The following is a 19,487-nucleotide window of genomic DNA, read 5'->3' as shown; positions in this document are numbered from 1 at the left end:
GTACTGGAGAGTCTCCCTGTGACCATTATCTCTTTCACCTTATCCTTGTACTGGAGAGTCTCCCTGTGACCATATCTCTTTCCCTTTATCCTTGTACTGGAGAGTCTCCCTGTGACCATATCTCTTTCCACCTTATCCTTGTACTGGAGAGTCTCCCTGTGACCATATCTCTTTCACCTTATCCTTGTACTGGAGAGTCTCCCTGTGACCATATCTCTTTCACCTTATCCTTGTACTGGAGAGTCTCCCTGTGACCATATCTCTTTCACCTTATCCTTGTACTGGAGAGTCTCCCTGTGACCATATCTCTTTCACCTTATCCTTGTACTGGAGAGTCTCCCTGTGACCATATCTCTTTCATCCTTATCCTTGTACTGTACTGAGAGTCTCCCTGTGACCATATCTCTTTCACCTTATCCTTGTACTGGAGAGTCTCCCTGTGACCATATCTCTTTCCCTTATCCTTGTACTTTCCCATTATCCTTGTACTGGAGAGTCTCCCTGTGACCATATCTCTTTCACCTTATCCTTGTACTGGAGAGTCTCCCTGTGACCATATCTCTTTCACCTTATCCTTGTACTGGAGAGTCTCCCTGTGACCATATCTCTTTCACCTTATCCTTGTACTGGAGAGTCTCCCTGTGACCATATCTCTTTCACCTTATCCTTGTACTGGAGAGTCTCCCTGTGACCATATCTCTTTCACATTGTACTGGAGAGTCTCCTATCTTGTACTGGCATCTCCCTGTGACCATATCTCTTTCACCTTATCCTTGTACTGGAGAGTCTCCCTGTGACCATATCTCTTTCACCGTATCTTGTACTGGCATCTCGCCAGTTTATCCCTTTGTTCACTTCTCTGTACATATTTTCTTTTGAGTGGATCCCCGGATCCACTCAAATATTTGGTCACCCATAGTTTGTTGTTAGGAAATATCTTACATGTTTTTTGGGGATCACCAAATCAACACCGAATTCAATATAGCCAGATATCAGTCAACTCGTTCAGGTCAGCTGATGATTCTTCAAATCCACTCCAGGTGGTACAATCAAAGCATCCCTGCAATTGATCAATACTGTCATTGTCCCACACCTGTATCTGTTTGTATCACCTGTAACCCCTTCTCCCTTTTGAGTTACTGTGTGTAAGTTGGTCGTAGAAAAACAGTGTTATGATCTGATCCACCCAGTGAAGGTCTAGCCAAGGATGAATACGCTTTGGAGACTGAGTATTAACACAAGTCAATGATCTTATTTTTCCTTGTTAGACAAGTCACATACTGGGTGTAAGTATTCAAAGTGAGCTTGAGAGTGCAGCTAAACCCCCATGAAGAATTTGGGCGCATCAGGGGAAATCGCATCAAGCTCTTTAGTGGGTTGAAAAAATTATGTCTGCATTGACACGGTTTGCTCTCGCATGGATATAAACAACAGTCAGAAAACGCATGGTGAATTCACGGAGGAGGTAGAAGTAGTGACACTGATAGTATTTCTATATCAGGAGTGCAGATTTTATTCCTGACAATCATCATTTTACACCATCTATCATCTATTAGAACACAGACTCACACAGACTGTTGTGCTATCATCAGATAATAGCTTCTTATGCTTTCGCCAAAAAGCCTTGTTAACTTCTTCGATATAGGGGGCGCTCTTTTAATTTTTGGATAAAAAAATGTTCCCGTTTTAAACAAGATATTTTGTCACGAAAAGATGCTTGACTATGCATATAATTGACAGCTTTGGAAAGAAAACACTCTGACGTTTCCAGAACTGCAAATATATTATCTGTGAGTGCCACAGAACTGATGCTACAGGCGAAACCAAGATGAAATTTCAAACAGGAAATGGCCCAGATTCTGAAGGCGCTGTGTTCCAATGTCTCCTTATATGGCTGTGAATGCGCCAGGAATGAGCCTACACTTTCTGTCGTTTCCCCAAGGTGTCTGCAGCATTGTGACGTATTTGTAGGCATATCATTGGAAGATTGACCATAAGAGACTACATTTACCAGGTGCCCGCTTGGTGTCCTCCGTCGAAATGATTGCGTAATCTCCAGCTGCGTGCATTTTTCCATTTTCTTCAGAGGAGAAACACAACTGCCACGAATGATTTATCATCGAATAGATATGTGAAAAACACCTTGAGGATTGATTCGAAACAACGTTTGGCATGTTTCTGTCGATATTATCGAGTTAATTTGGAAAAAAGTTTGGCGTTGTAATGAGTGAATTTTCTGTTTGTTTTCTTAGCCAAACGTGATGAACAAAACGGAGCGATTTCTCCTACACAAATAATATTTTTGGAAAAACTGAACATTTGCTATCTAACTGAGAGTCTCCTCATTGAAAACATCCAAAGTTCTTCAAAGGTAAATGATTTTATTTGAATGCTTTTCTTGTTTTTGTGAAAATGTTGCCTGCTGAATGCTAGGCTAATGCTATGCTAGCTATCAATACCTCTTACACAAATGCTTGTGTAGCGATGGTTGAAAAGCATATTTTGAAAATCTGAGATGACAGTGTTGTTAACAAAAGGCTAAGCTTGTGAGTGAATATATTTCTTTCATTTCATTTGCGATTTTCATGAATAGTTAACGTTGCGTTATGCTAATGAGCTTGAGGCTATGATTACGCTTCCGGATACGGGATTGCTCGACGCTAGAGGTTAAAATCTGACATGTTGGCTGGATTCACAACCAGTGTAGCTTTAATTTAGTATCTTACATGTGTGATTTAATGAAAGTTTGATTTTTATATCATTTTATTTGAATTTGCAGCGCTGCATTTTTCCCTGGTTTCCTCACACGTAATAGTGCTGGATTTATGAGGGAATTAAATCAAGGTCAGAATCCAGCTTATCTATAGACACACCTCTACCACACCCTCATTTCTTAGATCTCCTCCTAGAATGAATAGCGGGTTAACCATGAACATGCATGCTATTTTTATGCTTATGTTTAAGGTCAGAGTACACATATAGAGAAAAGTGCATAAAAAGGGAATAACATTCCATTTATGCACACTTCACTCAGGTCGGAACTGGGGCCTTTGTGAATACTGGCCCTGGACAACTACTTCTGATGGAGGAAGTCTGGCATCAGACCAGAGACCAAGATATTTTGACGTTCCATTTCATGTTGTGTTAAAGTAGCAATCTGCAGTTGCTTCATCTATTCTTGGACTTCTGAATTAATTAAATGTACCCATTGATTCTTGAAGAATATAACTTATAAATGCCTCATGAGCTTAGTTCAACTGTCGTACCCCATCAGAACCAAAATAAGCTTGTTTCACGCTACTGTTTGTAAACAAAGTAAATGTAAACAAACACCACAAAACATTGTTAAAACTATAATTTGAATATCATGTATGGTCCTTCCTTGCATCCATAGCTCTGTCCATGAATTTGAGACTGGTTACATTCCTCCAGCCCTATCCCTCAGTTTTTATCAAAAAAAGGATGGGGAGGCGGCTTTGCTATTGTTTAAACTACTGATTGCCACTTTAAGTTTACACACAGCTAGGGCTCTCTATTGGTCACCAGGCTGTAAGAAACAAGTAAACTCACAAACCTTAAAACCTGTTATGGCAAGGCGATCCCCGAGGGGAACTCCACCCCCCCATCCAGCTGAAAAGGTGGCGCAGGGAATTCAAAAATATTCTTTAGAAATATTTAACTTTCACACATTAACAAGTCCAATACCTCAAATGAAAGATAAACATCTTGTTCATCTACCCATCATGTCCAATTTTTAAAGTATATTTTAAAAATATATTTATGTTAGACCACCACCAAATCAAAGGGAAAACGCAGCCATTTTTTCCAGCCAAAGATAGAGTCACAAAAGCAGGATTAGAGATAAAATGAATCACTAACCTTTTGAAAATCTTTATCAGATGACATTCATATGACATGTTACACAATACATTTATGTTTTGTTCGATAATATGCATATTTATATCCACAAATCTCGGTTTACATTGACGCCATGTTCAGAAATGCCTCCAAAATATCCGGAGGAATTATAGAAAGCTACACCAGATAACAGAAATACTCATCATAAACTTTGACTAAAGATACATGTTCTACATATAATTAAAGATACACTGGTTCTTAATGCAACCGCTGTGTCAGATTTTTTTTTAACGTTATGGAAAAAGCCTACCATGCAATAGTCTAAGACAACACTCAGACGTAAAAGTATTTCTCCGCCATGTTGGAGTCAACAGAAATACGAAATTACATCAGAAATATTCCCTTACCTTTGATGATCTTTCATCAGAATGCAGTGCAAGGAGTCCTAGTTCCACAATAAATTGTTGTTTTGTTCCATAATGTCCAATACTAGCATCCAATTAGCTGCATTTGCTAGCACTTTCAGCTCACATGCCCAAATGCTGACGCTGGTCCAGGACACCTCGCACAAAAACTTCAAAAAGATATATTCCAGGTCAAATAAACTGGTTAAACTAAGTAGAGAATCAATCTTCAGGATGTTATTTTCATATATATCCAATAACGTTCCAACCGGATCATACGTTGTCATCTGCAGCCAAATGGAACAACGGTGGCACCCACAGAGAAATGCACCACAGGGAAATTCTGTCGGGACAGTGACTATTTCCCCTCCCATTCGGTCACACCAGTTCACACCAAAAGCTCCATTCCACATTCTACTGAATGAGGACATCTAGTGGAAGGCGTAGGAAGTGCTACCAGATCCATATCTTATTGTGAAGTGGATAGGCGATGACTTGAAATTAGCCATGTATTCAGAATTTCACTTTCTTTTTGGAAGATTGCCTGCCCTATGAGTTCTGTTATACTCACAGACATAATTCAAACAGTTTCAGAAACTTCAGAGTGTTTTCTATCAAATAGTAATAATATGCATATATTAGCAATCTAGGACAGAGTAGGATGCAGTTCACAATGGGCACGCAATTCATCCAAAGTGAAAATACTGCCCCCTATCCTCAACAAGTTCATGCTACCAAGTGTATAGAGCAAAAATATACCTTCATCCGGCTGTGGGCAACCACAAACTGTACTGTAATGTATACTGTACTGTAGCTACTCACGAGACTGTAAATTATACTGTATGAACTGTACTGTAAAGTATACTGCATTAACTGTACTGTAAGGTATAAGGTATGAACTGTACTGCAAAGTAAATTTTACTATATCTACTCACCAGACTGTAAATTATACTGTATGAACTGTACTGTAAAGTATACTGCATTAACTGTACTGTAAGGTATAATGTATGAACTGTACTGCAAAGTAAATTTTACTATATCTACTCACCAGACTGTAAATAATACTGCATGAACTGTACTGTAAAGTATACTGTATGAACTGTACTGTAAAGGATACTGTATGAATTGTACTGTAAAGCATACTGTAATATATCTACTCACCAAACTAAAGTATACAGTATGTACCGTAAAGTATAGTGTATGGACTATACTGTAAATTATACTATATGCATTGTACTGTAACATATACTGTATGAACTGTACTGTAAAGTATACTGTACTCTATGCACTCAACAGAATGTAAGGTATACTGTATGAACTATGCTGTAACGTTTTCTGTATGAACTGTACTTTAAAGTATACTGTATGTACTCACCAGACAGCAGCTGGCTGCCAGCTCCAACACCCGCTGAGGACACCCGCCCACCAGCTCCCTAAATGCACTCACATCCAGGCCATAGTCCTGTCAAACACACAGACACGGTTAATAGGGCTGAGCTTTCACACATGGTCCATATGCCAGAGATTTCACACAAGTTGCATGGCAGAGCATTCACACATGGTAGAAAACCTGGATCTGTGTAGTCGTATATAACGTAAAAACAGAGTAGAGCTTTACCTGGGTTCTTGGTAGAATCTCTGGGTCTGCAGGGATCCTTGCCAGTATTTCACACAGCATAATTCCAAAGGAAAATACATCCACCTGGTGACAACACAGAATCACGTCTGTCATACAGAGAGCCAACCAACGATGAGCTGTGTTCCAACTACTAGGATACTAAGACATGACAAAGCTCTGTAACTTTCTACCCAAAGTATTTTTGACCACATCTTCTCAAACTCAGCGGCCTTGTTGGGCCTCCTGATCTATGGTCAGTTTTGACTCAGGCAAGGGTATTTACTCAAATGAAGGGTCTTGGTGACGTATCCTTACCTTGCGATCGTAGGGTTCCCCACGCAACATCTCCGGGGCCATCCAGAAGGCAGATCCCACCAGGGAGAGCTTCCTCTCTGGGTCTTTAACCGGCAGCTCCACCACCTCTCTGGCCAGGCCAAAGTCTGTGACTAGGGCCTCCCTGCCCCGCGCCGTCACACGGATCAGACAGTTCTGATGAGTCAGACATATACAAATCATGTAAGTGTATACAGTACCAGTCAAAAGTTTTAACACACCTACTCATTCAAGGGTTTTTCTTTATTTTGAAAATGTTCTACATTGTAGAATAATAACACATATGGAATCATGTAGTAACAAAAAAAGTGGTAGGGGTGGTAGGTACAACGTAGGGGTGGTATACAGAAGATAGCCCTATTTGGTAAAAGACCAAGTCCATATTATGGCAAAAGCAGCTCAAATAAGCAAAGAAAAACAACAGCCCATTATTACGTTAAGACCTGAAGGTCAGTCAATACGGAACATTTCAAGAACTTTGAACGTTTCTTCAAATGCATTTGCAAAACCCATCAAGCGCTATGATGAAACTGGCTCTCATGAGGACCGCCACAGGAAAGGAAGACCCAGAGATACCTCTGCTGCAGAAGATAAGTTCATTAGAGTTACCAGCCTGAGAAATCGGTAATTAACTGCACCTCAGATGGCAGCCCAAATAAATGCTTCACATAGTTTCAGTAACTGACACATCTGAACATCAACTGAATCAGGCCTTCATGGTCAAATTGCTGCAAAGAATCATCCACTACTAAAGGACACCAATAATAAGAAGAGATTTGCGTTGGCCAAGAAACACGAGCAATGGACATTAGACATGTGGAAAACTGCAATTTGGTCTGATGAGTCCAAATTGGATATTTTTGGTTCCAACCACAATGTCTTTGTTAAACGGAGAGTAGGTGAACAGAAGATCTCTGCATTTGTGGTTCCCACCGTGAAGCATGGAGGAGAAGGTGTGATGATGTGGGGGTGCTGTGCTGGTGACACTGTCAGTGATTTATTTAGAATTCAAGGCACACTTAACCAGCATGGCTACAACAGCATTCTGCAGCGATATGCCATCCCATCTGGTTTGCGCTTAGTGGGCCTATTATTTGTTTTTCAACAGAACAATGACCCAACACACCTCCAGGCTGTGTAAGGACTATTTGACCAGGAAGGAGAGGGATGGAGTGCTGCATCAGATGACCTGGCCTCCACAATCACCTGAACTCAACCGAATTGAGATGGTTTGGGATGAGTGAAGGAAAAGCTGCCAACAAGTGCTCAGCATATGTGGGAACTCCTCCAAGACTGTTGGAAAAGCATTCCAGGTGAAGGTGGTTGAGAGAACGCCAAGAGTGTGCAAAGCTGTCATCAAGGCAAAGGGTGGCTACTTTGATGAATCTAAAATATATAAAATACATTTGTTTAACAGTGTTTTGGTTAATACATGATTATACCCACCACTGCGACCTGTATGCTCTTGCTGGCTGGCCCTCGCTTCATATTCGTTGCCAAACCCACTGGCTCCAGGTCATCTATAAGTATTTGCTAGGTAAAGCCCCGCCTTATCTCAGCTCACTGGTCACCATAGCAGCACCCACCCGTAGCTGCAGCAGGTATATTTCACTGGTCACCCCCAAAGCCAATTCCTCATTTGGCTGCCTTTCCTTCCAGTTCTCTGCTGCCAATGGCTGGAATGAATTGCAAAAATCACTGAAGCTGGAGACTCATATCTCCCTCTCTAACTTCGAGCACCAGCTGTCAGAGCAGCTCACAGATCACTACACCTGTACATAGCACATCTGTAAATAGCCCATCCAACTGCCTCATCCCTATACGGTTATTTATTCTTTTGCTCCTTTGCACCCGCATGTCTACTTACACATTCATCTTCTGCACATATATCACTCCAGTGTTTCATTGCTAAATTGTAAATATTTTGCCACTATGGCCTATTTATTGCCTTACCCCCCTTATCATTTGCACACACTGTATATAGACTTTTTTTATTGTGTTATTGACTGTATGTTTGTTTATTCCATGTGTAACGCTGTGTTGTTTTTTGTGTCGCACTGCTTTGCTTTATCTTGGCCAGGTCGCAGTTGTAAATGAGAACTTGTTCTCAACTGGCCTACCTGGTTAAATAAAGGTGAAATACATTTTTTTTAAACATCATAGTTTTGATGTCTTCACTATTATCCTACAATGTAGAAAATAGTAAAAATAAAGAAAAACCCTGGAATGAGTAGGTGTGTCCAAACGTTTGAATAGTAATTTATACATTTCAAAATTAATTCATTCAACAGTAGTACTGCCACTCTAGGCATTTGTGTTACGATAACTGCTTACCACCAGAGAGCAGTCTAACATTGTTATAGTACAATCACATGAATAGTAGATGGTTTACTGTAGGTGTGGAGAGAGCACCAGTGGGCTGGATGAGCTCAGTGAGAATGGGTGAGTTATTCTAGAAGACACAAGGTAGTGGAGCGGTTACATAAGTCGAGCAGGCAGAGAGACAGGCAGACAGGCAGGCAGAGAGACATGCAGACAGAGACAGGCAGGCAGAGATAGAGAGTCAGGAAAAGAGACAGGCAGGCAGAGATAGAGAGAGAGTCAGGAAAAGAGACAGGCAGGCAGAAAGACAGGCAGGCATGCTGACGGGTAGAAGCGAAAAGACAACAGTGAAGCTATTGTTGAATGAAGGCATATTTATCCAAACAATGTCCGGAGGATATGACTCACACAGGACAGAAGCACCCACGTAAAACACTTAATCCCAGGAGAAATGTTTCTTTTTAAATTGTAAATACTTAACTGTTTTGTGAATTTTTGACACTACCGATTGAAGTTACTAGAATTGTTGTTGTAATGAACATACATACTGTATGCGGTTGGAGTTGAGCGATTGGAGTTGAGCGGTTGTAAATCCTGTTCATTGCTCATGGACCACTTTGGTGCTCCACATCCTTTCCAACCGCTCCACTAAAAACTCTGCCCTCACAAGGGGAAAAAAACTGCTACCCCAAATTCGCTCCATTCATTAAAATCCCAATTTAACCAACACACATCTTCTTTTGTGAGTACCTGAACCTACCATTTGTTTTTGAACTATTGAAACCAAACCATATGATTGGAATTAAAAGTATTTGAATAAACATGAAAAGGTGAATGTAGGAACCGCACATCATTTCAATTAGGCTACATGTCATATTAAACTGCATATAAACACTCTAAATAGGTCCAGAGCCAGACAGGGTGACTAAGAAAGAATGGAAATGAATTATTTAGGCTATAGCCTACAAAGAAATACATTGTGAAACATCTGTCAGTGCGAAACAAGCTGATAGGGACCTAAAGCATTCAGCATTTAAACAACACTTTGTTGTATTAACCTCTTTGAACTCTAGGGGCGCAATTTCATTTTTGGATGAAAAACGTTCCCGTTTTAAACAAGATATTTTGTCACAAAAAGATGCTCGACTATGCATATAATTGCTACTGTTCGAAAGAAAACACTCTGACGTGTCCAGAAATACAAAGATCTTCTCTGTGCGTGCCCTTTAACGTGAGCTTCAGGCAAAACCAAGATGAGATGGCATCCAGGAAATGACAAGGATTTTTGAGGCTCTGTTTGTCATGATCTCCTTATATGGCTGTGAACGCAAGAGGAATGAGTCTGCCCTTTCTGTCGTTTCCCCAAGGTGTCTGCAGCATTGTGACGTATTTGTAGGCAGATCATTGGAAGATTGACCATAAGAGACCACATTTACCACGTGTCCACCCGGTGTCCTGCGCCTGTAATTGGTGCGCAAAAGTCACCTGCCAGTATTTTTCCAAACAATACAGAGAGTAAAGCAAGCTTCCACGAACTGCATGTCAATGAAGAGATATGTGAAAAAACACCTTGAGGACTGATTCCAAACAACGTTTGCCATGTTTCGGTCGATATTATGTAGTTAATCCGGAAAAAGTTTTACGTTGTAGGTGACTGCATTTTCGGTTCGTTTCAGTAGCCAGGCGCAATGTAGAAAACGGAACGATTTCTCCTACACACAGACGCTTTCAGGAAACACTGCGCATTTGGTGTGTAACTGAGAGTCTCCTCATTGAAGCTCTTCAAAGGTAACTGATTTTATTTATTTGGTTATCTGGTTTTTGTGAAAATGTTGCGTGCTACATGTTATTCAAAATGCATTGCTAGCTTTGCATACTCTTACACAAATTAGTACATTTCTATGGTTCAAAAGCATATTTTGAAAATCTGAGATGACAGTGTTGTTAAGAAAAGGCTAAGCTTGAGAGCAGATGCATTATTTTCATTTTATTTGCGATTTTCAGAAATCGTTAACGTTACATTATGCTAATGAGCTTCAGGCTATAACTGTATACAGGGTTTTTTTCATAGCCAAACGTGAACAAAACGGAGCGATTTGTCCTACACAAATAATATTTTTTTGAAAAACTGCACATTTGCTATGTAACTGAGAGTCTCCTCATTGAAAACATCCGAAGCTCTTCAAAGTTAATGATTTTATTTATTTGGTTATCTGGCTTTTGTGAAAATGTTGCGTGCTACATGCTACACAAAATGCTATGCTAGCTTTGCATACTCTTACACAAATTAGTCAATTTCTATGGTTCAAAAGCATATTTTGAAAATCTGAGATGACAGTGTTGTTAAGAAAAGGCTAAGCTTGAGAGCAAACGCATTATTTTAATTTTATTTGCGATTTTCAGAAATTGTTAACATTGCGTTATGCTAATGAGCCTGAGGCTTTAGTCACGATCCCGGATCCGGGATGGGGAGTTTCAAGAAGTTAAATCATTATAAAGTAGTCTATAAATTGGCCATATAGGCTGTGACGTGATAATGCCCTCGAAGCCGGTGTTTGGACTTGGAGGATATATTGCCATGGTTGAGGGCCGGCAAACCGTGCCAATATATTCTCCAAACACCGGCTTCGAGAGCATTACCACTTTATACAACAGGTTACCAACATATTCAATTAATGATTGACATATTTTCCTTAAAAACGTTATTTTGATAAATATATTAATAATATGTAATCCTTCCACAAGATATAGTCCCGACACAGATCTTGGGTTGCTACCCAAGCCGGCTGGTCGTTTCTTCTATTGTTTCGGTTGCTAGAGACGCGACCCAGTCATTAAGTCTTTTTGTTCTGTATCTATGGACGCGACCCAGTCGTTCAGTCTTTTTGTTCTGTATCTATGGACGCGACCCAGTCGTTCAGTCTTTTTGTTCTGTATCTATGTACGTGACCCAGTCGTTCAGTCTTTTTGTTCTGTATCTATGGACGCGACCCAGTCGTTCAGTCTTTTTGTTCTGTATCTATGGACGCGACCCAGTCGTTCAGTCTTTTTGTTCTGTATCTATGGAGGCGACCCAGTCGTTCAGTCTTTTTGTTCTGTATCTATGGAGGCGACCCAGTCGTTCAGTCTTTTTGTTCTGTATCTATGGACGCGACCCAGTCGTTCAGTCTTTTTGTTCTGTATCTATGGCGACCCAGTCGTTCAGTCTTTTTGTTCTCTATCTATGGACGCGACCCAGTCGTTCGGTCTTTTTGTTCTGTATCTATGGACGCGACCCAGTCGTTCAGTCTTTTTGTTCTGTATCTATGGACGCGACCCAGTCATTCGGTCTTTTTGTTCTGTATCTATGGACGCGACCCAGTCGTTCGGTCTTTTGTTCTGTATCTATGGACGCGACCCAGTCGCGACCCAGTCGTTCTGTATCTATGGTCTTTTTGTTCTGTATCTATGGACGCGACCCAGTCGTTCGGTCTTTTTGTTCTGTATCTATGGACGCGACCCAGTCGTTCAGTCTTTTTGTTCTGTATCTATGGACGCGACCCAGTCGTTCAGTCTTTTTGTTCTGTATCTATGGACTCGACCCAGTCGTTCAGTCTTTTTGTTCTGTATCTATGGAGTCGTTCTGTCGACCCAGTCGTTCAGTCTTTTTGTTCTGTATCTATGGACGCGACCCAGTCGTTCAGTCTTTTTGTTCTGTATCTATGGACGCGACCCAGTCGTTCAGTCTTTTTGTTCTCTATCTATGGACGCGACCCAGTCGTTCGGTCTTTTTGTTCTGTATCTATGGACGCGACCCAGTCGTTCAGTCTTTTTGTTCTGTATCTATGGACGCGACCCAGTCGTTCGGTCTTTTTGTTCTGTATCTATGGAGGCGACCCAGTCGTTCAGTCTTTTTGTTCTGTTTCTATGGACGCGACCCAGTCGTTCAGTCTTTTTGTTCTCTATCTATGGACGCGACCCAGTCGTTTAGTCTTTTTGTTCTGTATCTATGGTCTTTTTTCTGTTCGCGACCCAGTCGTTCAGTCTTTTTGTTCTGGACCCAGTCGTTCAGTCTTTTTGTTCTGTATCTATGGACGCGACCCAGTCGTTCAGTCTTTTTGTTCTGGACCCAGTCGTTCAGTCTTTTTGTTCTGTATCTATGTACGCGACCCAGTCGTTCAGTCTTTTTGTTCTGGACCCAGTCGTTCAGTCTTTTTGTTCTGTATCTATGGACGCGTCCCAGTCGTTCAGTCTTTTTGTTCTGTATCTATGGACGCGACCCAGTCGTTCAGTCTTTTTGTTCTGTATCTATGGACGCGACCCAGTCGTTCAGTCTTTTTGTTCTGTATCTATGGACGCGACCCAGTCGTTCAGTCTTTTTGTTCTGGACCCAGTCGTTCAGTCTTTTTGTTCTGTATCTATGGACGCGACCCAGTCGATCAGCCTTTTTGTTCTGGACCCAGTCGTTCAGTCTTTTTGTTCTGTATCTATGTACGCGACCCAGTCGTTCAGTCTTTTTGTTCTGGACCCAGTCGTTCAGTCTTTTTGTTCTGTATCTATGGACGCGTCCCAGTCGTTCAGTCTTTTTGTTCTGTATCTATGGACGCGACCCAGTCGTTCAGTCTTTTTGTTCTGTATCTATGGACGCGACCCAGTCGTTCAGTCTTTTTGTTCTGTATCTATGGACGCAACCCAGTCGTTCAGTCTTTTTGTTCTGTATCTATGGACGCGACCCAGTCATTCAGTCTTTTTGTTCTTTATCTATGGACGCGACCCAGACGTTCAGCCTTTTTGTTCTGTATCTATGGAGGCGACCCAGTCGTTCAGTCTTTTTGTTCTGTATCTATGGATTCGTTGTAAATGTTCCATTGCCATACTGGCTGGCAACGTTCTTATCCCTTGCTTACTAGCTAGCCAACTACGTCTAACTTACAGACACGTCAAACAGTGCAGACAGAAAAACAACAGTAGATGCATTTGTTTAAGCTGTTTTCTAGTGACATTTATTTGGATACATACATAATAATATGCTAATGAAGTACCTGGCATAGAAATGTGCTCTCTCATTAGGACACGGTTGAGGAGCTAGCCAACAACACAGTTAACACCATAACTTCAATCTGAAGCTGGGAAGACCGCAAACTAGATGCACTTTATTTAGTTTGACCTTTATTCAATTGACATTTCTTTGTAAATATCCATAAAAATGATGTCAGCTGATTCATGATTTCGACCGGCTGAGAAACTCTGCCTGCCTCTCTCTCTTTCGCCACGACTCCCGACCCCGACACGTTCATTACTATGGGACAGTTCGAGATCAAATTGGAATATTGAAACAATGTTGCAAATGTCGGAGACAGACAGTAATTATACAAATATCCGCTGTTGAAAACTAACTGTTAGTCTAAAATAAATGTTAGATAATGTCTAAATGCTTTTTATAGTGGAGATCAAGTGTATAACTTTCCTGCCTTGGCTGATGAGCCAGTGGATTGCGCAGTCAGATGGAACAGAAAGTAAATAGGCATTTCAACGTCATAGATTTAGCCGTTGGTAATTTGTGGAATAGACAACGGATGTAATGCGGTTTTAACCAATCAGTTTTCAGGATTAGAGACACCCGTTGTATAATTAGAATTAACTACAAATGACACGAAACATGATTTATTAATGCCTTTGAATTATTTTTGAGAATGAATGAAGCCAGTGTGTGGCTTTAGGCTAATGCGATGGTGCCCTCGTAATTTTCAGTGATCGTGTCTTAATGTTTAATAAAAAGCATGAGCTGACACCTAGAAAACATTATAATGTCTTTGAATTATTTTTGAGAATGAATGAAGCCAGTGTGTGGCTTTAGGCTAATGCGATGGTGCCCTCGTAATTTTCAGTGATCGTGTCTTAATGTTTAATAAAAAGCATGAGCTGACACCTAGAAAACATTATTTTGTGTAGAGGTGCTGTCTGACGGCGATTAAAATTTTAACTATAAAAAATCAATAGAGTCGAACACTCTATATATAAACTCCCAGTAATGTATTGTGTAAAACAACAACGTTTCGGCATTATTGTGCCTTAATGTTAAACATTGTCCTATGTATTTGACAATTTGTCATTTTAACCCATCTTTGCATGCATTGTTGAGCACAGTGCTCATTCTTATAGCAGATACTGGAGCTGTAACTACACATTATGTTGCATTAGCCTCTGTCATTGAGAGTAGTGCACATTATTTTGATGATTGTGGGAATGGCTTGTCTCATTATTTTACATCAATTTCCCTGACAGTGTTGATATCCGTTCATCATAATCAATTACACCTCATAGCACAACAAACTGCTTAATACTATTTTAGAAATATACTTTTCTGCCTTCAAACATGCATACAATGTTATGTAAAATTATCATGAAGTCTAAACATTTTCATTTTACCCACAATTCTTTAAAAATAGAGCCACGTGGTATTATTAAGTATTCATAACTTAAACGTAATAATTCTATATCAGCACAACACAAATAAATCAAGTGTTTAATATGAAAATATAAATGTGTCTGACTACTACTTTATTATTTTAAGTAAAGATGTAAAACATAATAGAATCAAGTAAGATCAACTTAATTAATAAATGTTAGAGTGACTCAAATATGAAACAACTCAATAACTTTAACAGTACTCAAAACATTAAGCGATACTAACTCATATGTCAATAAGATGTACTAACACTTTTATGATTTGAGTTCTACTGACTGTTGGAGATGTTCGAGTTGCCACTATTCAATTTCTTTAATGAGTCAGGCAGGTACTTTTTACAGTGTATATTGAATATGATTTTCCACAGTATACCGCAGTATGCCAAGCCATTTCACCATGACATTGCAGTGCATATCGAAAATGATTTTCAACATAACATCCAGCCAAATGAACAACATGTAATAATTACAATAAGGAGATTTAATTGAGTCCCTTTTTTTGGCACTAGAGTAGTACTGCCACTCAAGGCATTTGTGTATGACACCTGCTTACCACCAGAGAGCAGTATAACACTGTTATAGTACAATAACAACAATCATTTTTAAAATTTAACTAGGCAAGTCAGTATAGAACAAATTCTTATTTACAATGACAGCCTACTCCAGACAACAGTGGACCACCATATAGGACTCCCAATCACAGAAAGATGTGATACAGCCTGGTTTTGAACCAGGTACTGCAGTGACACGTTGGCACTGTGATGCAGTGTCTTCATCCACTGCACCACTTGGGAGCCCAATAGCCAAGCTTGGTCTGAATAAACAGACAACTCAACTAAACATTCTCTGCCTTCGAATCTCACACATTATACCTGCTTGTGGGTTTACTTAATGCTGTTTTAGCTACCTCAGCAAATCAAAATCAGGCCTATGGGGAAAGCTGAGTAAACGTGTTGATAAACATCTCATGGCACATCTCTTGATTATATCCATAGTGTAAGCAGATATAACAGCGTGTCTATCCCAAATGGCACCCTATTCCCTATAATCCACTACTTTTGAACAGGGCCCATATAGGGCTCTGGTCAAAGTAGTGCACATTGTATGGGAATGGGGTGCCATTTGGAAGGAAGCCAGCCAGTATGAAGAGGAGACCCTACATACAGACAGCCAGACCAGACACTCTTAAATAGCCTGACTCAATGAGGTCTGCACTAATCACTTCCCCACCAGGCTACATTTTTCAGTCCTTACCTGATGATCCACCTGATTTGGCATCTATGCCTACTGAGAACAACGCCCAAATGTAGCTATGTGTGTTGGGTATTGATTACCATAGTAGGTGGTTTACTGTAGGTGTGGAGAGAGCACTAGTGGGCTGGATGAGCTCAGTGAGAGTGGGTGAGCTATTCTAGAAGACACAAGGTAGTGGAGCGGTTACATAAGTCGAGCAGGCAGAGAGACAGGCAGGCAGAGATAGAGAGAGAGTCAGGAAAAGAGACAGGCAGGCATAGATAGAGAGAGAGTCAGGAAAAGAGACAGGCAGGCAGAGATAGAGAGAGAGTCAGGAAAATAGACAGGCGGGCAGAGATAGAGAGAGAGTCAGGAAAAGAGACAAGCAGGGCAGGCAGACAGACTGAAATATAGGCAGGCAGGCAGGCAGGCAGGCAGGCAGGCAGGCAGGCAAAAACAAGGGATGTAGACAGGCAGGCAGGCAGGCAGGCAGGCAAAAACAAGGGATGTAGACAGGCAAGCAGACGGGCAAAAAAATAGACAGATAGGCAGGCTGACAGGGGTGTGGAGCAGAGCAGGGGGGGGGGAAGGAGGGAGGGAAGGAAGGCCCTGGCTGACTGGCTGGCTGTCCGACTAGCTAGTTGGCTGACGTCTCCTTAGCATCTAGAAGTCATTACAAAGGGAACCACACTACAGGCCCCCTCTCTCCAGTGTTTTCATTCAGCAGCCTGTGATTATTGGGCAACCTGGGTATCACTCCAAGCACCAACCCTGACCGCTAAATTTAGCATGGGCCCTCACCTCAGAGCCAAACAAAAGCAACAGTTCCCGGAAGACCAGATCTAGAATGGAGAATTTCAGGGGGAATTAAAAGGGCTGTTCCAATGGAACACTGAGGACTTGCTCTAAACTGTAACCAGGACTGTGTCCCAAATGTCACCATATTCCCTATGTAATGCACTACTTTTGACCAGGACCCTATGAAAGTAGTGCACTAAATACAGAATAGGGTGCCATTTGGGACACACAGCAAGTTCACTAAAATTATCTACGTTTGCAATTACATCCACCATACCTTTCCTAATTCTGGTCATTTTGAATTCTAATGATTTCTCCTACAGAAGATATGCCAGAAGAGCTGTGCAGCCTAATAGTGTGATTCTAACTGAAACAGTAATTGGTTTAACCTAACATGACCTTTTCAGAAAATACACTGCACATAATTATTTACCTTGCACGTCTGGCTTGGATCCACTATAATTTATAGAGACTGAAGTCCCTTCTTTAGAGATTGAAACATATTCCACATGAGAAAAGACCTTGTCTGTCTATATGCCTCTGCCATCAATCCTAGCATTGATCTTTTGAAACATTCTCTGTAATTGTGAAGACAGCAATTGTTTGTTTGACGTAAGACAGACGTGTGCATCCTTTTGCCAACTCTAATGATGCCAGTGGGGGGTCTAGGGGGAAAAACAACAGTACTGCTTTGCAGACACACCAATTACTTTCCGGTAAAATGCCATCATTGAGACCAGAGCCAAATGGATTGTCCCTCTGGGTGACATGCTAAATGCCAGTATGGAACACGTCAGTGTCACCACCAGTATTCCCATGGTTAGTAGAGAGGTCACTGGTAAAATGGGATGTGGTGAGGGAGAGAGAGAAAGATAGAGAGAGAGGGTGATAAGGAGGGGAGAGAGAGGAGAGGGGGGGAGTGAGAGAGAGAGAGTGGGAAAGATGGAGAAGATGGTGAAGAGGGAGGGAGGGAGAGAGAAGGGGAGAGAGACAAGGAGAGAAAGAGGAGAGAGAAGGAAAGAAATATGAGAGAGAGAAGTGGTAGAGAGAGAGAGAGAGAGAGAGAGAGAGAGAGAGAAGGGAGGTAGGTCAGGATGGTGGCAGGACTCTACTATTGATCCATTGCTCCTACTTTCCCAGACAAAGAGTGGCTGGCTGTTGGTGTGTGTGTGTGTGTGTGTGTGTGTGTGTGTGTGTGTGTGTGTGTGTGTGTGTGTGTGTGTGTGTGTGTGTGTGTGTGTGTGTGTGTGTGTGTGTGTGTGTGTGTGTGTGTGTGTGTGTGTGTGTGTGTGTGTGTGTGTGTGTGTGTGTGTGTGCGTGCAATAACAAAGCTCAGAGTGGGAGTACATTAGCATGACAATGGACCGTGCTTGTTGCTCGTCCCTCTACATAACATAACCAACCTGCACTTCTGTGGAACCTGGCAACTGGGAATGAGACAACCAATTTTTTTAGGCTGATATCTTTTCCACATGGTAGAGAGTTATCCTCAGCCTCAGTCTGACTACTGAATGAACCTCAACTCAACTGTTCCCTGCTTTGTCCACAACAGTTGAAACCAATTTATTTAACCATTATTTATCCAGGAAGTCCCATTGAGGTCAGAAGACCTCTTTTAAAAGGGAAACCTGCCAATGTGATCACTACATGATGTCACAGCACCAATGTTGCTAAAGTTTGTCGTAAGAGTAGGGGTTTTCTTAATGTCAAAGAGATCAGTCAGTGGCTGTAGCCAGGCCAAACGTAGTGCACTATACAGGGAGTAGGATGCCATTTCAGACACAGCCACTGAGTGAGGTAACATCCTTTACAGCTTCCTCTTTCTTTCACTGCAAATGCTGAGTGCGGACCATCCTTATTTTTCCTTTTCACTTTCTGGGTTACTTTGTGGTCTATGCACCACAAATACAACAATAATCTACAATAGAAATGGGTGGGGTTTTCCACTGGTCTACTGTACCTTGTGGTTAGGGTCCCTGTGATAGATGTGGGTGGGGTTTTCCCCTGGTCTACTGTACCTTGGAGTTGAGGTCCCTGTGGTATTGTAGATGTGGGTGGGTTTTCCCCTGGTCTACTGTACCTTGGAGTTGAGGTCCCTGTGGTACTGTAGATGTGGATGGGGTTTTCCCCTGGTCTACTGTACCTTGGAGTTGAGGTCCCTGTGGTACTGTAGATGTGGGTGGGATTTCCCCTGGTCTACTGTACCTTGGAGTTGAGGTCCCTGTGGTACTGTAGATGTGGGTGGGTTTTCCCCTGGTCTACTGTACCTTGGAGTTGAGGTCCCTGTGGTATTGTAGATGTGGGTGGGTTTTCCCCTGGTCTACTGTACCTTGGAGTTGAGGTCCCTGTGGTACTGTAGATGTGGATGGGGTTTTCCCCTGGTCTACTGTACCTTGGAGTTGAGGTCCCTGTGGTATTGTAGATGTGGGTGGGTTTTCCCCTGGTCTACTGTACCTTGGAGTTGAGGTCCCTGT

General features: G+C 41.5%; 1 protein-coding gene across 2 annotated transcripts in view; it reads right to left on the bottom strand.

Moving 5' to 3' along the window:
* The window catches only part of LOC135529976 (dual specificity testis-specific protein kinase 1-like), a 47,811-nt gene that overhangs the window by 4,870 nt on the left and 23,454 nt on the right, over window positions 1–19,487 (bottom strand). For both annotated transcript variants that reach the window (XM_064958372.1, XM_064958373.1), the window contains 3 exons: window positions 6,196–6,369; window positions 5,881–5,964; window positions 5,638–5,724 (listed from right to left, as the gene is read on the bottom strand). In XM_064958372.1, coding sequence (XP_064814444.1) covers window positions 5,638–5,724; window positions 5,881–5,964; window positions 6,196–6,369 — 345 coding nt within the window. The remainder of the gene's footprint in view (window positions 1–5,637; window positions 5,725–5,880; window positions 5,965–6,195; window positions 6,370–19,487) is intronic.

The sequence above is a fragment of the Oncorhynchus masou genome, unplaced genomic scaffold (assembly GCF_036934945.1).
Source record: "Oncorhynchus masou masou isolate Uvic2021 unplaced genomic scaffold, UVic_Omas_1.1 unplaced_scaffold_1225, whole genome shotgun sequence".
Taxonomy (NCBI): domain Eukaryota; kingdom Metazoa; phylum Chordata; class Actinopteri; order Salmoniformes; family Salmonidae; genus Oncorhynchus; species Oncorhynchus masou.
Note: the sequence above shows the minus strand (reverse complement) of the source record. Positions and strands in the feature narration are given on the sequence as shown.